The sequence below is a fragment of the Podarcis pityusensis genome (genome assembly GCF_964106645.2).
Source record: "Podarcis pityusensis genome assembly, chromosome: 10".
Taxonomy (NCBI): Eukaryota; Metazoa; Chordata; class Lepidosauria; order Squamata; family Lacertidae; genus Podarcis; species Podarcis pityusensis.
Genome location: NC_138035.1, coordinates 42,049,904 through 42,066,067, shown reverse-complemented (window position 1 = coordinate 42,066,067; position 16,164 = coordinate 42,049,904). Strand labels below are relative to the sequence as shown.

At 41.2% G+C, this 16,164-nt stretch overlaps 1 protein-coding gene across 1 annotated transcript in view; it reads left to right on the top strand.

Annotated features, from left to right (window-relative positions):
- The window catches only part of OTOGL (otogelin like), an 83,803-nt gene that overhangs the window by 34,760 nt on the left and 32,879 nt on the right, over positions 1-16,164 (top strand). The window contains exons 26-29 of the mRNA XM_080972054.1: positions 9,342-9,476; positions 10,685-10,831; positions 13,519-13,638; positions 15,451-15,567. Of these exons, the coding sequence (XP_080828180.1) occupies positions 9,342-9,476; positions 10,685-10,831; positions 13,519-13,638; positions 15,451-15,567 (519 nt within the window). The remainder of the gene's footprint in view (positions 1-9,341; positions 9,477-10,684; positions 10,832-13,518; positions 13,639-15,450; positions 15,568-16,164) is intronic.

The window sequence follows — 16,164 nt, the reverse complement described above, 5'->3', positions numbered from 1 at the left end:
GTCCCACCTGTGTGCATTAAGAAGATTGGGAGGTTGACAGCAAAGTGAATGTGTGTTTGCACATTCTGCAAACTGTGAAAATTGTCATGCCCCTTCCAACATATTCTATCAGTCAGTATCTGGCTCTGGGTCAGGGCTGGGCATGGCAGAAGTTAGGTTTGAGATCTGCAACATAAATTAGCATGCAGGATTAGATGGTGTGTCTGACAAGCTCTGTATAGTTTCCCGTCATCAAAGACCTTATGGCTTCAATCATTATTACTTCAGAGTAAAGGTTATTGTGACAAAGATTCTGAAACACATACTGGTTCCACCTCTATCTCTCTTTATCCAGCTATGTTAAAATTTTGCCTTTATTAAGTAATCTTTTCAGAGAAGAAAGGCTGTTTTCACAGGATATTGGCTTTTTCAGTACAATTGTCCCTTTTGACAGATCTTCAGATTGATGTGCCTTCATGCCAACCAACTTTTTGTAGCCAAATAGAGAATTTAAATTCCTCTCATGCTGTGTATTTCCTTTGTGCCAAATGTTCTGTAGGCACAGGAAAAATAGCCCAATAAGTGAACACTATACACACACACACACACACATATATACACATATACATACATATACATATATATATGTATGTGTGTGTGTGTGTGTGTGTGTGTGTGTGTTTGTCTCTTATCACACTGTGATGACAGCCTTAGCTACTAGGAGGGCAAATGAGGCACGTAGACTGAGCTGATACTTGGAAGTTGGTCCTTGCAGGTATCTACCTCAGAGCCTGCATGAGCCACCTCGAAAAGGAGGACAACAGGAATGCAAGGTGCTGCCACGACCTGCCTGATAGTGGAGGACGCTCCTCCCTTCTCCCTCTCTTTCTCCCTGGGTCCAGAAATATATTGGTAGCTGGTGCAGCTCCTTAAAGACAGGCGGCCACAGTGTCCTGGATTGCTAGCTCTGTTTCAGTGCTAAGGGCTTACCTCTAATTGGGACATAGATCAATTTCTGGCTAGTTTAGTGAAGAGCAGGAGTGAAGAGAACATTGGAAGCTGGTGACAAAGGAAGACTTACCAGTTGAAGATAGCAAGTACCTGATGATGTGTCCATGAAAGCTAAGGTCATAAGGTCCTTAAAGTAGAAAAGACTTGTTTTTGCTGCAACAGACTAACACAGCTATCCTCAAAATATATAAGAACTTGTAACAAATACATATTTTGCATGCAGTCCTCCTAAAATGGCTGGGTTGACTTGACGGTCCATTCATTTGGTGATTGCATTTATCATAGGTGTACTTTCTTCTTCCCATTGGTCTGCTCTTTCCAGTTTTTCCACTTCTTCAACCTTTCTTCAGTAGGCAGAAGATCCAGTTACAATTGGCACTGAATTTACGTTCTTCTGACTGAATCTACTCCAGATAAGCAATTTCAGCTTCATTTACCTTTTATATACCTGGCTCCTTCAGACCAGTAAATGCTCTCAAGTTTTGTTCTTCAGTGCATCTTTTAAATTGTGCAGATTAGCAGGAAGAGCTATCCTCAGAAATGGCAGAAGAAGAAGGGAGATCTATGATGATGCAATACAATCATTGTAGCTTCTTTTGAAAGGGGTCCAGTCATTCAGCAGTGACAACAGGGCCTGGAGAAAGGAGCTTGTTTGTAACAGACTCCTTCACTAAAGAGGAGAGCTGAGTAATGTGACCAATTTTCTGGGTGTTTAAAAGTTTCAACTCTTCCTTTTAACAACACTAGAAAGGTCTGTGTTAACTGTTTGTGGTATCGTTTCTTTATTATACTGTAACCAGGTGTTATATTTATCTGAAGGATGCCCTATGTCCACTTATTCCCCTACAAAGAGGCGCTTCTGGAACAATCTAGACTTTTTTATTTAATTACACTCCTTGAGAGTTTTTAAGCTTTATGGTTAGTCAGGCAAACACACTTTACAAAGAACATGAAAACCTTATTCAATACAGTAGTAAAGGTAAAGGGACCCCTGACCATTAGGTCCAGTCGTGACCGACTCTGGGGTTGTGGCGCTCATCTCGCTTTCTTGGCCGAGGGAGCCGGCGTACAGCTTCTGGGTCATGTGGCCAGCATGACTAAGCTGCTTCTGGCAAACCAGAGCAGCGCACGGAAATGCCGTTTACCTTCCCGCCGGAGTGGTACCTATTTATCTACTTGCACTTTGACGTGCTTTCAAACTAGGTTGGCAGGAGGAGGGACCGAGCAACGGGAGCTCACCCCGTTGCGGGGATTCGAACCGCCGACCTTCTGATCGGCAAGTCCTAGGCTCTGTGGTTTAACCCACAGCGCCACCTGCGTCCCTATTCAATACAGTAGTCTTATTTAAACCTAGCCTCAGGATATACTACAATCTCCCAGGCCCTTCTCAAATTTTTTCTTTCACCTCAGGAAATCAAATTAGGTTGCCCTGCCTAACTAACCCATAAACTCTTTCAGAGCAGGCCCCTTTCTCACCAGGCGCCGAACTAAGTAAAAGGCAATCCCTCTCCAATAGACCAATTTACCATTTGGATTTTTTTGTTGTACCAGTCACTCGTGTCTCAGAATAGACTATTTCTACCCAGGGATGCTTTGTAGGGACATGGAAGAGGGCTTTCTTGGTGGCTGCTCCCAGACTCTGGAACTCTTTCCCTAGAGAAGCTGGACTGGCTTCTGCCCAAGCTTTTTGACACTTTTATTATGAATAGATATTGAGAAATAATTCCTAATCATCTACTAAACTTCACCAGTTGGTTAGCTGGTCAATAGTGCATGTATAGCCACTCTGTTCCACTCCTTATCATAATCAGTATCCACTCTTCTGATTGTTGCAAATTTTTGCAGTGGAGCCTAGGAAGTATCTTGCATGGGAACCATGCTACAAGTAACAGTGTTTTGCTGCTGCAACAACCTTAATGTGTGATCATATACAGTCTTACCTTAGAAGCCAAATGCCTTGGCACTTGAACGTTTTGGCTCCTGAATTCCAGAAACCCAGAAGTGAATGTTCCGGTTTGAGAACGTTCTTTTGGAACCTGAACATCTGCTGCAGCTTCCATGGCTTCCGATTGGCTGCAACAGCTTCCTGCAGCCAATTGGAAGCTTCACCTTGGTTTCTGAATGTTTTGGAAGTCAAATGGACTTCCGAAACGATTCTGTTCGGCTTCCAAGGTACGACTGTACATGTTTTGCTTTGCACTGCGGCCATCCAATTGTCCAGTAAATTGCTATATTCTTTTATGGAAGGACGAGAAACGTCCGTGCTACTTTACGGCTTGGATGTTTAGCTATGGTTACACTCTGTGCATCACGCACCCAGTGTATCTCTGTGTTAATGTTCAATGAATATTTCATTTGGAGTTTCTTGGCGTTTTAAGCTTTTGCCACATTGGCTTTGGCTTTGGGTTCTCTTCGGCAGCAGCTTAAACCCTGTCCAGTTTCTGAAGACTTTGACCTTGCCCTATTTGCAGCACATAGCATAGCTTATAATTAAAGGAATTCTGTTTTGTCTTCAGCTTGAGAAAAATGTAATACAGGAAAAGCATGTGCTGGTGTTGCCTGTTCTGCTAGTCAGATGCGGAAGAAGAGATATTTTCAGAGCAGTAAAAATGAACCCAGAGCATGCAGCCTAAATGGGGATGTCTTTTGTCATATTCAGTGTGGCTTTTAAGTTCCACATTTGAGTCTTGGATTTAATTGTCTGTTAGCTAACTCAGGAATCCACACGGATTTCAGTGGAACTTTTCCCCAAGCAAATGCATTTAGATTGATAGGCTCTTGTCTGACATTACGGGAATGGAACTTGTTTGTACAGAGATAAAAAGAAATAGATCTGTACCATCCTAATAAAAAAAAAAGTATATAAGAGATTCCAGGTCATTTGCAAGCACAGTAATAATTCCTCTTTTCTTTTCCCTGCTCCATTTCTTTTCCTCATTCCATTCTACATGAGACCAAAACAACAACAAAATCATGAAAACAGAAAAAAGCAACACTTCATGAATGTGTGTACAGTGGTACCTCAGTTTACATATGCTTCAGGTTACATACGCTTCAGGTTACAGACTCCGCTAACCCAGAAATAGTGCTTCAGGTTAAGAACTTTGCTTCAGGATAAGAACAGAAATCGGGCTCTGGCGGCGCGGCAGCAGCAGCAGGAGGCCCCATTAGCTAAAGTGGTGCTTCAGGTTAAGAACAGTTTCAGGTTAAGAACAGACCTCCGGAACGAATTAAGTACTTAACCCAAGGTACCACTGTATAGACATGAAACAGAAATAGAGCACAGGGTATTCTTCTTAATGTAAGATGATCTCATATAGGTGACTTTGCAAAGGCATGAAAAATGCCAAGATCTTCACCTGTTGTGCTACATGGATACCAACAGTAGGACATTGCTAGGGATTATATCACTTGGTAATGGATACTTGAGCCTTCTCAAACCTTAATCTTGGGACTATCATGTTTTTAATTAGGAAAGGATTGCTGCAGTGTAACCCAGTATAATGCCAAATCTGATACTCAGTGGCGCAAAACCGAATAAATGACACAAAAGAGAACTGTTCATAGCAGTAGTTGTATTCTTCAAAAACTACATTAATTGTCTTTCCACATTACATCATTAGTAAGAGTTTTTATTGAAATCAAAGAGCAGCTTTAGGTCTTTTATTAGTTGTCTCATTCAACACACCCATCCTTTTTAAAAACACTTTTATAGGAGTCATTGAATGTCCATTTTATCCTATTTATTGAATGAGAATGCTGCAGAAATCTTTTGTAGAGAAGAAGAAAGACAAAACAGCTTGAATACACTGCTAAGAACTCTGCTCATACCATGGTTGTTTATAGAAAGTCCTCTTTGTATACCATAATTATTTTGGGAGCTCTTTGCACAGCTTGTCATCTGCAATGGAAAGGAAAATAACTAAATAATTATGGGTTGTTTTTTTACTTTCCTTTCTTTCGTTTTGAGGAAAGTGGCCAAATAAACAACCACATAGTCAAAAATTTGCTGTCATCATACCCAGCAGGTGACAAGTAATAAATTGATAAATTGCAGCAGACTTTAAAATAATAATTAAAAACATCACAATAAAATGTGTGAAATTGCAACAGAAGGATAGCACAACACAGCCATGAGCTGTTTTTCTTGACAGTCTCCAGAGACCCTTCTGAGTCTCTTCATCAAGGGAACCAATAAGTTTATTATGAAGCAGGTGGCAAAATACCTGAATTTTATCAAAGACATGAAGTGATTTTTAGTGTGCATCTTGTCATTTTTTATGCATTGCATTTTCTCATATTGGTTGGTTAACCAGTAACCTTTGTGGCATGCAATTGTCTCCAGTAAGTATCTTTCTGTGAACTATATTTCTGTAAGATGCATGTGTTAGCAGATCTGGTAACTTATTTAATATCTCTTTGCCTTATCTGGCACCACAGTATCTTCCACTGCCCTAAATTGTGTCAGTAGCGGCACCACAGTGATATTGGCACAGTCCTCTCTTCCCCAACATCCTTCCAGCTCCCAGGGCACATAATTATTTTATATGAAGTACTTCATCCTATCTACATACCCTCTGCAACTGTCCCAGAAAAACTGAGACATATCATTTTTTTTCTCGTGAGAGGGCAGCAGCCATTTGGGGAGCCATGAACTTGCATGATTTTGCATCACAATTTCCACCCAAAAAAATGTTTTGGAGGGGCACAATCTTATGTGGTGCCCCAAACCACACACTTAGGGGCACTGTGCCCCCAAAAGCACTTTTTCAGGGGGAAATCATGGCACGGAAACACACAAGATCACAGTGCCCAAAATGGCTGTTGTCCTCTTGTGAGAAAAAACAGAAAGATAGCATCCTAGTTTTTGCCTTCAATGTGTTGGAGAGTAGGTGTCTGTTCTGACTCTACTGCCAGTCAGTATGATGAAGGAGATGGGGGTGGGTGGAATTTCTTTCTTTCTACACTCTCTTCCATCATTCAAGAGAAAAAAGGGGACATAGTGCTTAGTCAGAATTAGTATGCACTAAATGAAAATAATTCATTTTTGGTTGTAGAAGAAATGAGATGTTGGATGGATCCCTTTTGTACTATTGCCAGTTTTCCCCTCAGTTTTTTCAATGGCTGCAATTGCAGGTCTAGCTTACCACTGTTTGTTTCATATTCTAATTCTGAATGTTATAGCCAGCTTGGGTGTTGGGGTGTGTGTGATATATATATATATATATATAGAGAGAGAGAGAGAGAGAGAGAGAGAGATATTATGATTAAAATATGACTCATTAGATTGTGAAAGCCCTTGGGTGATTTCCAGCATTAGTCATATTCAAAGTAGTCCCATTGATTTCAGTGGGTCTACTCTGAGCATGCCTCAGCTGGATATCACACATTATTAAGCTAAGATTTGGGGTATACTTGTAATAGTTTATTGGCTGATGTAAAAGAAAACACATTTTAGTTTACCTTCAAATTCAAAATAGTGACACTTAGTTCTTCTGATAGTCTACTTTTTTCCATCTGAAGGGTATAAAGTTCATTATTTAGTCAACTTATGATATACTGTTTTCTGCAAATGCAGGCCCTTTGCTGAGTTTTTGGTTGCTTGCCCAGATTTCTGTCCCTGTTTCTCCATTGCTTAGCAACACCCCACTATCCCAAAGAAGTTGATACCAAGTAAGAACAGGCTTGTTTTGGTAATTTAATGGGAAGACAGAAGCAAGGCTTAGGGGGGTGGGGTGGGGTAGCATTTTGTTTTTGTTTTCTATCAGTGTAAGTTGACTTCACATGGCAGACCAATGTACTTCCCGTCTTTGTGTATTACCTTAAAAGGTAAATGTAGCTCTGCTCCAGAAAGTGGTTATGCAAAGATGGGTTTTTAAAATTGAATTTCATTTACTTAAAGTGTTTTTACTGTGCTCTTCAGCCAAACACACACACACACACACACAGAGAGAGAGAGAGAGAGAGAAAGAGAGAGAGGCTCTGCCTACTGGCTTTCAGTCTAAAGGATAGGATAAAAAGTAAAAAGGGATGGGGAGGGAGGAGGAACAAAGTAAACTCAGCCACCGGTTCTGAACATTACACTTCTTATAGTAAATAGCCAGGATGGAAATGGGATGATGGAATAACCAATGCTAGATGACAGAAGAAAAAGAGATAAAGGCAGTTCTCTCCAAAGAGCTGATGGAATAGCTCCAATTTCCCTCTTCTGCAGCCTGATGGGACTATGCTTATTCCTCTCTATGTAGCGGGACGTGGGTGGCGCTGTGGGTTAAACCACAGAGCTTAGAACTTGCCGATCAGAAGGTTGGCGGTTCGAATCCCCGTGACGGGGTGAGCTCCCATTGCTCGGTCCCTGCTCCTGCCAACCTAGCAGTTCGAAAGCATGTCAAAGTGCAAGTAGATAACCAGGTAAACGGCATTTCCGGTGGGAAGGTAAACGGCATTTCCGTGTGCTGCTCTGGTTTGCCAGAAGCGGCTTAGTCATGCTGGCCATATGACCCGGAAGCTGTACGCCGGCTCCCTTGGCCAATAAAGCGAGATGAGCACCGCAACCCCAGAGTTGTTCGCGACTGGATCTAATGGTCAGGGGTCCCTTTACCGTTACCTCTATGTAGCACTGTATGCAGTGAGGCTGGGGCCCAATGTAATTACCCATTATAGTAATGTGTTTTTTCACTCTTTGCCATAGCATCAGTGAGACAGCATACAAAAAGGTGGAGAGGCACATGCTTTGCACGCAGAAAGGCCCACCTTCTCTCTCCAACAACTCAAGTGTCTCAAGTAGCAGGGCCAGGAAAGGCCACTGCTTGTGCATTTGGAAAGCTGGTGCCAGCTGGGATAGACAGAAATTAAGCTAGATGGAGCAAATGGCAGCATAAGGCAATTTGTCTACTCATATGATTGACAACAGTTATATTTTGGTTGATCTGTCATCTTGGCAGACATGTTGGGATTAAATAAATAATACTGACATTCTTATGTAATTGTATTTCCCATTTTCTATGTTGCAGGTTGCCTAGAGGCTTCAGCATAGGCAACACACACATTTAATTAATTAGTAATAAAATTACTTAATTAAATTAGTAATAAAATTAGTTAATTAGTAATTAAAATTATGTGGTCAGTGTCATCACCTGTAGTCATTCAAGCATGCCACAGGTAAAAAGATGTGTGTGCCACTTCAGACCTGCTGTTTGACACCTCCCCAACTTTTCTTATTTTTTACACAACTTATTTTTACAATTGACTGGTGAAATACTTGACAGTAAGGTCGTATCTCTCCGCTCTCCCTCCTGCCCACACCCTAGCCTGCTTCTGGGGTACTGTCATATAATGAAATGCAGTACGGTGGCACCTCGGTTTAAGAACAGCCCTGTTTAAGAACTATTCGGTTTACAAACTCCACAAAACTGGAAGTAGTGTCCCAGTTTGGGAGCTTTACCTTGGTCTAAGAACAGAATCTGAACGGTGGAAGGGCACCAGCGGCAGGAGGCCTCATTAGGGAAAGCGTGTCTCGGTTTAAGAACGGTTTCGGTTTAAGAACGGACTTCTGGAACGGATTAAGTCCATAAACTGAGGTACCACTGTATTTTATAATTGAAGGCCTATTGAAACAAGCTAATTTGAACTTTTCCTGGACTATGCTATTTCAGGCTGCAGGCAGGAATGTGTCAACATTCTGCAACTACAGATTAAGTGATACAATTGCACAAGTGCACTTCTGCTGGTTTTATACATTTAACATTCCTAAGGTAGTTTTGCTTTGTAGATTGTTTTATACAAGGGTTTTCTGCCTTAGTAAGTGCCTGGGAATGAGTTGTTAACCTACAGTTTAAATAGGGATGATGGAGGTTGAGAAGAAGCTATTTGGTTAAGATCCTAAAATCGAATAGGTTATACAAGTAAGCTGAAAGGAGGAACCACATTCCTTTTCAATCTGTGGATGAGTTTGCAAGTCTTCTTCTGGGAAGATTCCATAGACATAGAGTGTTGGCTGACAAATTCAGTCTTCAAGATGGGAGTGGTGTTTTCAGTCATCCTAAGTCACTTCATTCCAGCCAACTCGAGTTGTACTGTGACATGGACCACTTATACATTATGCAGCCCAATGGGTAACATCTGTTCCTTGGGCTGCATTCTGGTTTATCTCAGTTTATATCTAGGTCGACCTGACATAACTTGATTTAAAACAGTGTTAACTCAGGCTGAACCAGAAACAGCCCAAGGCAGCTGGAGTCCAGTTAAGGGAATCACATGCAGTATCTGACACATAGCCTGTAGTTTTGTCATGCGCCTGCTGCAGTGATGTATAACCATGTTTGTTCACAATAATCCTTTCTCCTTTGCAGGGTGTAGACAGTTCAAACTTATCTATAATCATTCAGAACAAAAAGTGCTTTGATAACGACATTGTGTGTTCAAAAAGTGTCTTTATCTCTGTTGGAGACGCTGAGATTTTTTTCAATGACCCCCTAGCCATACAGGTAAGTTCTGTTTTCCCTTTTCTGACATGCCCTTTACTCACTGAAGCACAGTACAACTTGCTAACTAAACTGCAATTTGTCTAAACAAATAATAATGTAAGGGAAAAAAGCCTAACCCACATAACAGCAACTAAAACGTCATTTTCCTTGTCTCCCCACCCCCACATGGACCTCTGTTCAATTAGCATCCTGCTGGACATCACTGAACTTTTTTGAAACCATGGTATTGTTCAGCTTTTTAGTTCCCATCCCATGGGGTTCTGAGGGAAGACCTCCATCATACAACCCAATATAACTTTCAATTGAAAGAAGACAGCTTAAAAATAAAACCGCACTGGTCATAAGCCTAGGAGAAATGTCAGTGTAGTCATGCCCAAAGAGATGTCAACAGATGACCAAAGGAATATATCTGAGTCCAGCAAATGTGGCTTCTCCTTCTCCAGGGATGTGAGAGAGCCAAACCTACTATAATTATTCTTGAAAAGCCTATGGCCCAGTTTTCATATCAACTTTTCATATGGCAAAGTAATTTACTCATCACCTCCATGTGCTGAACATTTCACTTGATTGTGCTCCTATGCACTGGAACTTCATTCGTTCACCACATCTAGCACAGCTTTAGTTTACAGTGGGTCTCCATTATGTTGGGCACAATCCAGATGGCTGCTTCAGGTAGAGCCAAAGGCTTGTGCACATATCCTGAATTTAAGAGGATAACTGTGTGTGGTATCATAGAAAGCTTTTGAAACTTTTTAGTTCCTTGTTGTGTAGTAGAGAACTGGAATGTGGCAATTGCTTTTAAAGCAACACAAGACCAAAGCCCTCTAGGGAAGCGAAACTGATCAACTCATTATCTAGATCATGGTTGTGGTTAGTACAAAGTTTTATTATATTAGGCTGCATTGAAAGTAACCGTGCACCTCATGAAAATTACATGGTAAAGTACCTTTGCAAGGGTTTGGCCTAATGAAGAATCGAAGATATTCCTGGAAATAGTTTGGAGATTTCTGTTTGCAGATAGAAGCTATCAAAACTATTTCCAGGAATTTCCAGAAAATATGCCTCAATTTGGCTTCAAGAAACAATGTCTCCTGGGTTCTGAATAATGATATTCAGACATTTTAATGAATTCATTTTAGTACTCTGGCTTGGGTATCTGTGGAAAGCTGATCTTATTGGCCTTTTTACAAATATAAATTTCTTCACAGAGGATGCGGAGGAGACATGAAGTCACAACCAAGTATCAGCTTTGGAAGGCTGGATATTATACAGCAGTGCACTTTCCAGATCAGGAGATCACAATACTATGGGACAGGAAGACAACAATGCACATCAAAGTGGGGGTTCGATGGAAGGTGAATGGATATGAGATTGGGTGGCTTATATTTTGCAGCATCAAAGTTTTTATAGGAAACAATTTGTTAATTCAACAAATAGATTCTTGATTGATATAAATTGCACAGTAAGTCAGATATAGGGCATCCTTTTCGGACCACGGGTGTATTCCCACTGGGGCAAGCTTTCAGGTACCACATGCCAGTAGTGAGCAGAGCAGCAAATATAGCATTTATCTTTGCACAACAGGCTAGCATACTTACATACCCCTCTCTATCCCCTCACCAGGCAAACAAGAGGCACTGTCTGAGTTCAGGGACACATTCCATCCAGACAAAAGTGGGGTGAAGCAGGACTGGTGAGGGGTGTGGTCTGGGGAGAGGGAGGTGGCTAATGTGAGGGTGTGGCCTGTGGAGAATCTCATGGGTCACATAGAGAGGCTGAGAGGGACTTGTTTGGCCACAAAGCCTGAGATTCCTTACCCTGTGGTAGGTCTATTTCAAGTTGCAAACTATATTTCCTCACAATATAGTGATTGGTACTGACTTTTGTCAACATTTTCAGAGTGTTCTACATTAACAAGGGTTCCATAAGAAGGGGATCCTCTAGAGGTTCAGTGCTCTGATTTCTATAGACTCAAATGTGGTTCTATTTGTCAGAAAAGGTTGTGGAAGGATATGGGCTATGCTGTCTCATTGCAAATTGGGGGAGATAACAGCTCCAGGTTTGTGTGTGTGTGTGTGTGTGTGTGTGTGAACTAAAGCATCTCCTCCATTCTGACTGGGGCTGCTCAAAATCTCCCCACATCCACTGCCAAAGATGAGCATACCATCCTGCGGTGAGGTGAAAAGCTGGGTCAGTAACTGGATGGAAGCTTGTCTTATTTACCTCGGCAAAAGCAACTTCAAATATTTTCTACCAAGCATAGCCTTTTTATTGAAGTGTGTTTCTATAACACTGGTCAACAACAAATTTGTTGTCTGCATTTTTTCAGCTGATTTAGGATGAATCTGATGCGCTGAATCCAAAAATCACATTGGTTTTGCTCAGTCAGGTCAAGTTTTTGAGTTATGGCCACATGTCATTTTTTTACATTTTTATTCACATGTACGCTTGTGTGGAGCATTTTAGAAGAAGTTGGTGGGGGTAAAATGCCATGTTGAATAATTGTTTTGATTGGAAATGATTATTTTAATGACAAGAAGTATTCAGGTTCGATAGTTCTGGGTGATTATGTCGAAAAGGGATCAGTTTGAAGCCATAAAACCTCAAAATCTTCCACGAATTGGTGCAGCAAAGCATAAAGTTGGGGGATCAAAACCCCTGGCTCACTCGAGTACACTGAAGGAGAACTATGAAGGGGTGAAGTATGTGCTGGAGAAAATTGGTTATGATCAGCATAAGTGGTTTATTTGTGTTGACCTGAAGATGGTGAACTTTTTGTTGGGACAACAGTCTGGCTTCACCAAGTACCCATGTTTTCTGTGCATGTGGGATAGTAGGGACCGTGCTCAGCATTACACGAAGAAGGACTGGCCTGTGCAGGAGGAATTGGTGCCTTGCAAAAAAAAGGAACATCATCAACGACCCTCTGGTGGACAGAGACAGAATTCTCTTCCCACTGCTGCACATCAAGCTCGGCTTAATCAAGCAATTCACCAAGGCTCTGGACAAGGATAGTGACTGCTTCACTTACTTGTGCCAGGCTTTTCCAGGATTGACCATGGAGAAGTTGAAGGCTGGCATCTTTGATGGTCCTCAGATCCGTCAGCTCATCAGAGATCCAGAGTTCGGAAACTCAATGAACGAAGTGGAACTGGAAGCGTGGAAGGCATTTGTTCTGATAGTGAAGAATTTTTTTGGCAACAATAAGGCCAGAAACTACGCAGAACTTGTCAACAACATGCTGACTGCTTTCAGAAACCTGGGCTGCAACATGAGCGTCAAGATGCACTACCTATTTTCACATCTGGACTGGTTTCCTGAGAACTTGGGTTCAATGAGTGACAAGCAGGGGGAGAGATTCCATCTGGACATGAAAGAGATGGAGACCAGGTATCAGGGTCGCTGGGACGCAGTCATGATGGCTGACTACTGTTGGACTCTGAAGAGAGACCTCCCTGCCGCTGAGCATCCCAGGAGTTCCAAGAAACGGAAGTTCAAGCCCTGAAGTTTGAAAAATGGTTAAGCAACATGCAATTTACATGTACTTACCTTTATCAATGCCCTCCATTCAGTTTACAGTAATTGTTTCTATCAGGTAATCAATATATGTTGTTGGAAAAACATTTTTTTCTCTTAAAAACATATTTAGGATGATATGTGTTGACAAAAATCAGCTGATAATGCCACAAAAATGTAATTGATTTTGTCATAAGATCTGATTTTTTTCAAATCAACATAGCACAAAAACCTGACCTGATGGAGAGAAACGGATGCCATTTCCTGATTCAGCAGTGCAAAAATACCCTAAATCAGTTGTAGAAATCTAGACAACATTCAAAAAGTAAAAAATTGTTGCCCAGTGTAATCAGTGCATAGAAGTCTTAAAAATGAAGACATATATTATGTCCTGAGTAGGTGTTCAGTCAAGCTGTATGGAGAAACACAAATATGTGTGTGTGTTCATCTTGATACTGTATTTTGATTGATTTGACTATTTTGATTGAAAATAATCAATAAATATATCACCCTGTTTTAATTCTAGGGTAAACTGGCTGGTTTATGTGGCAATTTTGATAAATTCACTTCAAATGACCTGACTACATCCAGCAACATGGAAGTAAGAAACGCTCAAGTCTTTGGAGAGAGCTGGGAAATAGGACAGGTAAGCATGATATATCCATTCATTTTTAAAATAAACAGGCAACTGATGGTGAGGGTGTAAGAAATGTAGAGGCAGCATTACCATTAAACCAGCAACTAGTAGGCCATCAATTTGACAGGTTCTGGGTGTGGTAGTTCCCTGTCCTATCGCCAACCATTTCTCATACTTCTGCACATTCACCTTATTTCCACTGTTCCACATGGTTGCCATGTGGAGCGAGCGAACATGAATGGAGATGCAATGCATCTTGGCCCCATGGAAACTGATGGGACTGCAGCTTCCATCAAGGAAGGAATTTGTATATTCCAGCCACATCAGGAGGGCCCCAGGCTAACCACCCCTACTCTAGTACCTAGAAATGCTTTTGTTTCATTGGCACAAGACAAAGAGGATGACACAGTGAAACCCGTTAAGAGTTTCTGTTTGTGTATATGATACACAAAAGTGCTTACATTTACTGTGCTATAGGCCAAACAGCTTGTATGACAATGTTTAAAATTTATTTCCTGCTTTGTTTCCCCCCCTACCAGACTGTAGTCACGTAGCTCAATGTAACATCTCCTATTTTGCTGAAGCACAGCTGCCTGAGAGCATGCAGGCATTTCTTCCCCATGACTTCCCGCCTTTGCTGTTGAAATTGAAAAGTGCAATGACCTTGGCCCCCTTGCTCCTGTGCTGCCACATCAGATTACAAATGCTCTGACTAATTTTCCATCCTCTGCTTTCTCTCACCATCTTTACTGCTCCATCTGAGGGCTGCTTCAAATAAGATTATTCCCTACATGAATGCCACTAATAGATTTTTTAAAAAAACCTGTGTATAATGCATGTACTTCGGCAACATCTGACAAATATGCACACATCTGTTTTAATACATGACTAGAAGCAGCAATCTCCAGGGAAGGAGTTGCCTTCTGTATACCCAGGGAAATAAAACACAGACATCTGCAATACATCACAGTGTTTATATGGTATATACATAATAGGTGGTAGTTTTACTCAGATTAGACCAATTGAAATTGATCAACATGTCTAAGGTAGTTCTATTAATTTCAGTGGGTCTACTCTGAGTGAATGGCACCCAATATTTCTGTACAAAATTGTTTTGTGTGTGGCTCTTTGTATATGTTACAGATAACATCTCTCCCACTCTGGTCCCCGCCTTTCCTTAAAAAGCTTGGGAGAGTTGTTGTTTTCCACTAATGTTGATGGTCTTTTGTGGTTTGTGTCCCTCTACTGTCCCTGAATTAATTTATTTCTACTGTTGCTTCTTCATATAAACTTTTTAAATTAATTACAGTTGTTGTTAAAACCATCCATATTAACCCCAAAAAATCATATTCCAAAATGTTAAACTGGCAGTTGCAATTAAATCCTTTTGTCACCTGCAGAATTTAAACTTATTCATTTAAAGTTATGGACTCTTTGTCCTTATTGCCAGAGCTCTAAAGTTTAAACTAAATGGTACATTGGATAAACAGTGCTCTGTTTATGATTTACATGTGGCTGCTGTGGAAACAGTGATGATGTGCGATAAAGAAAACATGTTGTTTGCCAAAAAGGATGGGTGGGTGGGTGGGGGGAAACATGAGGTTTTTTTAAAAAACAAAACAATAAAGAAGGATCCATTCTAGCTTAATATTTTCAGCTGTAAGTAAAGTATGAGGTTTAGGAGAAAAGAGAACAAAAACATGGAATGCCAGAGTCCTATTTCAGAGGCTGGGGGCAGATTGGTGGGCATTTCTAAAGGGGTTTGCCGTGCAAAAAATGTGTAATGTACCCAAAGTTATTAACAAGTGCTTGTGATTTCAGTGTGCTAGCCCAAATGAGACCATAAAACCATGTGAAGTACATCAGAGCAAGTTCCCTTATGCCAAAAAGGAATGTTCAGTTTTGTACAGTGATGTTTTTGCCCCCTGTCGCAATGTGGTAAGTATATATTTCCTAAGCTATCTAGAAAGCACATCTTTGCTCTGGATCTCTGCTTGCCAAATGTAAGAGTTGTGTGGCACTAACACCTGGCTCATAACAGGCTTAATTAGCCCTGCTGTTAGGCACCTGCTTCAGGCACCAGATGGCAAGGTGCGGAGGGTGATGATCAGTGTCAAGCAATCGTGCTACAGAGCTGTGTGTACCACGCATCCTCCAGTTGCTGCCCTCAGGTGAAGTAGAAGACACTGCCAGAGGTTGAAGTAAGATTCTGCTTCCAATCTGATTTGCTTCTGTATGGGGAGACCGTCTCAGGCAGCAAAGTCCTGGTCCACAAGATGAGCAGCTGCTCATCTGAAGGGCAAACGAGCCAGCACACCACATAATGTCCTCAGGATCTATTCTAGGAATCTACTTAGCAGATGCTACATGCAAACAAGCCATAGGCTATTCCTCCATATCCTTTCAGTTTGGACTTAGTAGTCCCCACCTGAAGACTTTGAAATTTGTGGCCTTCTCCTTTCAAGAGCAGCATATCAAAAGCAGGATAGCTCCAAAACATTTTATTGAAAAGCTGTACAGTTCCAAGATATTTGT